The 6,031-nt window shown below is 36.7% G+C and overlaps 1 protein-coding gene across 1 annotated transcript; it reads right to left on the bottom strand.

Moving 5' to 3' along the window:
* Positions 1-3,553: 3,553 nt before the first annotated feature.
* On the bottom strand, positions 3,554-4,558 carry LOC110289931 (olfactory receptor 5M9-like). The gene has a single exon (XM_021156341.1). It carries the CDS (start codon positions 4,522-4,524, stop codon positions 3,592-3,594), a length of 933 nt encoding a protein of 310 aa, XP_021012000.1. The 5' UTR covers positions 4,525-4,558; the 3' UTR covers positions 3,554-3,591.
* Between the last annotated feature and the right edge of the window lie 1,473 nt (positions 4,559-6,031).

The raw sequence follows: 6,031 nt of genomic DNA, 5'->3' as shown, positions 1-6,031 counted from the left end.
TAAAATATCTTAAAACCAAGTGGCCAATATTGTGGTTGTCAATAGTCTAAGAGTTGAACTGTGTTTGGGAGTATTTGAGGAAAACTGACTCAAAAACTTTTTAAACACATAATACGGTAGCTAATAACTGTGAGAATATAGTATTTCATTCCTTCTAGACTCAACAATGTCCACTGGTAAGGGATAACTGTACAATCTCCATTTTTAAATTGTACTTTTAATCAGTTTAGAAACTAGTAGGTCTTCACAGTCTTATTCATATAAGGTTAGTTTAGTATAACTCACCATTTGCATACTCCCTATCTCCCTGCCTCCATTCTACACAAACCTTTAAACACAGTTTAAATAATAACCTCATGCTTTAATATCTCAAATATTCTACAATCGCCCCCAAATATATTTAAGTTGTGTCTTGAGAGAGCATGTTTACATGTATTTTTTCATATGCATTTCATTTTGATTAACACCTCCTTCATTTTGCATCTTGAATTACATGATCCATGCCTGCCACACAGCTTTTCTGCTCCCAAATGTCCCCTTTCTATTTTCACTTTACCTTTCTTGCATTATACAGGTCTCTAAATGAGGTCTCTTTTTAGTTTCTTAGTTTCCACATGTGCCATGTCCTTATATAAAACTCAAAAAAAAAATAGGAGATTGAAAACTAGGGTCTACACATGAAAAAAATTGCTGCATTTGTCTTACTCTTAAGTAGGCATTCATCTTTGAAAACTGTATGGTCTTAATTTATTTCACACTATTTTAAAATAGATGTCATATTTAAATTTAAATTTTAGAGATTCATGACTTGACATTTTATCACATGGAGCCATGTTTTGGGGGATTTTAAAATTTAAAAAGCCTTTTGAATATTAAAATTTAAATCATGTCATTTATTCCTGTGTTGTATAAAATATTAAATTTCTTTCCAAACTTTAAATATTTATATTAGGGCCCAGGCTTCTTGCAAACATAAAGCCAACACTGGGCCAGTTTTAGCCCATTATCACTAATGAGCCAAACCCCAATCTGAGTAAACAATGTTAGAAAATTTCTCTGCCAATATATTTTTTATTTTCTGAGTCATTATTATTATTTTATTACAATTTAAAAAAATTAAACACAGTTAAGTTTAGTTTAATATTTTGATATATGCCTGAATTTTATATTCATTAAAGCAGCATAATTAGCATACTGTCATCTAAACATTTGCCCATTTTCCGAGTTGAAAAATTCAAAATAGTCTTCGATATATTTCATAGCATAAATATTATTAAATATAGTCATTTTACTATATAGTGCAAAGCTAGGAATTATTTATGCCTTCTGAGTACTTTGAATATTTTGAAAAACTTTCTTTTTTCTCTTTTTCTCTATAAATCAGAGAAACCATTACATATTTTTGGCAGAAAATTTATTCAGTAAGAACTTATGACAACCACAGAGAGGGTTTTCCAAATGAGTCATGGAGCAACTATAGGACCCAAAAATCTCGTAGATGATCACTTACTCGAAGGAAATAAGATCAATAAGCTGAATTAGTTCAGTTCTCTTCAGAGTAGCAAAGTGTAAGAAACATGTAAACTAGTGTTCTTCAGTGGATGAATAGATCATAAAGCCATATATGAATCAATGAAATATTATTCATCCAACAAACTATGAACGTCTATCATTTTCCTAATAAAATCGATATGGAAGTCTCAATATTGGGTGAAAGACATAACTACTACAATACTTGTATAAAAAGATGTGGAAAAACTAGGCACAAACTTGTATATGGAAGAACAGAGGATTTGGGGGAGAGGAAATGTAGGAGATGAGGATGGGCATAGTGGAGGGAAGGAAAGTTGTGGTCAGGGTGTACCATATGAGAGAAAAATGAAGAAAAGGAAAGGAAAAACTATATTTATGTTACCTGAACTCACTTACTGGATAAAGAGAATGAGGTAAAATAATTAACTATATATTAATTTTCAAATGTTCAAACTAATGGAGAAAAAAGCATAAAGAAGGAATGATATATTTAGGCTCACAGTCTCAGAGGTCTTAGTGCATGATTCTTAGGACATAGTGCTGACAGCCTGTAGTAAGGAAGAACATCATGGTATTTCTGGTACAATAGAAGCAAGCAGACTGAGAATGAACTGGAATCAAAAGCTCCTCTTCAAAGGCATAACCCAGTGACCTACTTCTTTCATCCAGGCCCATATCCTAAGTTTTCCTCACTCGTACCAATGCCAACAGTTGATCGCAAAGTCTTCTGCATGTGCTTTTATGGCAATTATGATTCAAACCATAACACAGCTATTTGATACTATACCTAGATTTATTTTTATATATGACTCAGAAAACTTCATTAATCACTATCTTAAATATTAAGCATCCATTCATGGTAATCATTAATGCAGTGGTGAGGTATTTCAACAGGATTTTCTTAACATACTAATCTGACCACAGTAGAGCTTTACTAGTTCAAGTAACTGATAATACAGAAAAGATAAAAGACATAACACAAGCTTAAAAATTATAGTCATTATAAGGGACCTTCATGGTGTCCTAATTCTTATAACCCATTCACCTTTAAATATGAAGATATAGTAAGATAGGTGTTAGAGTATGGGTACTATATTATCCTAAACATATGCTTTTATATCTTGATTTAACATAACCATTTCAGTGACCACAATTCTCTTTATTCTATGACCATTTCAAAATGTATATAATAAATTGTAAGGACTTTCAATCCCATTATGATCTCTCATATTTCTCCTACTGATACTTTTCATCTTCCAACAACTTTTTTACTTTCATTTCATGTGTGGTTGTGCACACATGAATGTGTGTGTGTGTGTGTATTCACCTTCTTAGTTTCTTTAACTTTAATTGTATGTGAACAGGTAGGAAATTATTTATTGGAACAATCAATAGAATCAGAGGGGACATCATTGGAGAACACAATGGCCTTTTCTTCAGCAACCAGTTACTATCAGTAGTCCCTTGGGGAATGGAGGCACATATTTAAGAATAGGTATTTTATCAGCAAACTGAAAAATGAACCAATATAAAACATAAACAGTATTATCTACGGAAAATTTATATTGAGTGAGAAATCTTAGGTTATGCTAAGATACTTCATATTCTCAATGCAGTAACATTGCTAAAATTTCATTTGTATATAAACATTTTATAATATCATTTGCATATAAGATATTCAAATTTCTATACTCTGAAAATAAATTAGTTCTGTTATTCCTACTGAAACTATAGATTTTATAGTGAAGACAAATATGGATATCAAAAGGATTAAGTCATAATATTTAACTCTTCTAGGGGACTTACACTTTAATAGTTGTTAATCCAAATTAATTTGCAAATACCTCCAATAACTGAATAATATTGGTTTTCATAATATAGTTGGGTATTTAAGAAAACACATGCTTAATAAAGAACAATCATGCTGTAAAGCATCACTGTGGATAACTGTATCTTTTGAGTTTGTATAAGGGTTCTATGTAGAAAGACTTTCAAGCTGAGAATTCTATGCTTGTTCAACACATTTGGATAAACANGCTTCTAAAATATGTTTTGATTTCATTTCCTCAAGTTTGCCTTGGCAACTATCTTGGAGACTGCTTCTTTCACATCTTTGTTCCTGAGACTGTAGATCATGGGGTTCAGCATAGGAATCACACTGGTATAAAAGACAGCCACCATCTTTCCCTGCTCCACAGACTCCTCCGTTGGCCTTCTGAGATACATGAATATGAGGGTTCCATAAAACATGGAAACAGCTGTTAAGTGGGATCCACAGGTGGAGAATGCCTTTCTCCTGCCATCAGCCGAGTGCATGCGTAACACAGCTACTACAATGAGCACATATGAAATGAGAACCACTGACAAGGAATATGTGAAGTTAATGCCAGCAATGACAATCATTGTNTACTCTTTGATATGCACTCCTCCACAGGCAATCTTGATGAGAGGAGGATCAGCACAATAGAAGTGGTTGATTTTAACGTTTCCACAGAAATACAAACCATATGTCCACAGAGTGCAAATCAGACTCACAGAGAATCCATAGACATAAGGCACAGAAATGAGGCGGATACAGACAACCCTGGACATCTTGCTGCTGTAGAGCAAAGGGTTGCAGATGGCCATGTAGCGATCGAAGGCCATCACTGCCAGAATAAAAACCTCCACGAGCACCAGAGCAATGAAAAAGTAGCACTGTATCAAGCATCCAACATAAGAAATAGTTTTTGTTTCTGATAATAAGTTTTCCAGCATTTTGGGGGTAACATTTGAGGAGAACAACACATCCACAAAGGACAAATGACTTAGAAAAAAATACATAGGACTCTGAAGCTGCAGGCTGATGCTGATCAAAATTATCATACCAATGTTGCCCAATAGAGTGACCATGTAAACAACCAAGAACACCACAAAAAAGAGAACCCGGAGTTCCTGACGCCTTGTCAATCCAACAAGAAGGAATTCGGTTACATCTGTAAAATTTGGCATTGCCTTAATATTATGTCTTTGTTTTCTGCAAAGAAAAATGTATTTAAGTACATTTTTTCATTCTTAAAGCATTTTGATTTAAAATTTTCTTATGCTTACTAGATACTTTATGAGACAATATATTTTTATATGTTTAGTAATGAGTTAAATACGCGATATGTAAAATGGTTTGTTTGATCATGCCACAAAATTATGTCTAAAGTTTCAAATGTGATACAGGGTAGCCTATTAAACATTTTAGTTAGTGTATTATTATTGAATTTAAAATGTTTTAAATTGTTAGAATAGTGAAACTTGCAGAAACTTACATATCAAGTTTTCCATAGTCATCCTTTGTTGAATGAAGATTTTCTATTTAGTGTGGCTTATCTGAAATACTCAGTCATACAATGAAAATTGACATGTAATCACTCAAACTGTGATGAAATTCTGTTAATTCAGTACTTGAGGGGAGTTTGCAAAGAAGTTTGAACTTATATTCACATGAAAATCTCTTACAAGAGGAAGGAGGGGACACTATGGTTAGTATTTTATTGTATGATCAATGGATAAATAAAGAATTGATTATTGCCCTTCCGGTCTGACCAGCACCAGGGTAACTAGGGCTCAGAGTCAGCTGACACCCGCCAGCTACCCAGGACACCCGCCACAGGATCTTAAGACTTCTGATGAGTGGAACACAGAGTCTGCTCCAATCCAATCACACAGGACTGCATTAGTTAGGGAAGCAGAAAACGCGGCCTATGTAGGGGCACAAGCCCCTTCTGGTCTGACCAGCACCATGATAGCTAGGGCCCAGAGTCGGCTCACACCCGCCAGCTACTCACAACACCAGCCACGGGATCTTAAGACTTCAGGTGAACTAGCCACCCTCCTGGCCAGAGGACAGGTCTCCACCCAGCCCGAGAGCCCTTTGCCTCAGGATCAACAGGAGCCATCTTGGTTCCGGGACTCCGCTGAACTTAGTCTGCACAGGTGAGAGTGTGCACCACAGAAGCTGACAGCTTCTGGGACAGGTGGGAGCCACAGAGCCTCTGAGGCAGTGCCCTTTTTGGGCCCCAAACATCTGGCCACCTTTCAGGCCAGAGAACAGGTGACCACCCGGCCCATGAGCCCTTTGCCTCAGGATCTGCAGTAGCCATCTTGGTTGAGGACTCTACCGAACTTAGGAACTTAGTCTGCACAGGTGAGAGTGTGCACCACAGAACCTGACAGCTTGTGGGACAGGCAGGAGCCACAGAGCCTTTGAGGCAGTGCCCTTTTCCAGCCCTAGACATCCGGCCACCCTCCAGGCCAGAAGACAGGTGTCCACCCAGCCCAGGTGCCCTTTGCCTCAGGATCAGCGGAAGCCATCTTGGTTCCGGGACTCCACTGAACTTAGTCTGCACAGGTGAGAGTGTGCACCGCAGAAGCTGACAGTTTCTGGGACAGGCAGGAGCCAAAGAGCTACTGAGGCAGCACCCTTTTCGGGCCCCAGACATTCAGCCACCTTCCTGGCCAGACGACA

Source organism: Mus caroli, chromosome 2 (genome assembly GCF_900094665.2).
Source record: "Mus caroli chromosome 2, CAROLI_EIJ_v1.1, whole genome shotgun sequence".
Taxonomy (NCBI): domain Eukaryota; kingdom Metazoa; phylum Chordata; class Mammalia; order Rodentia; family Muridae; genus Mus; species Mus caroli.
The sequence above is the reverse complement of the archived record's forward strand: the minus strand, read 5'-3'. Positions and strand labels throughout refer to the sequence as shown.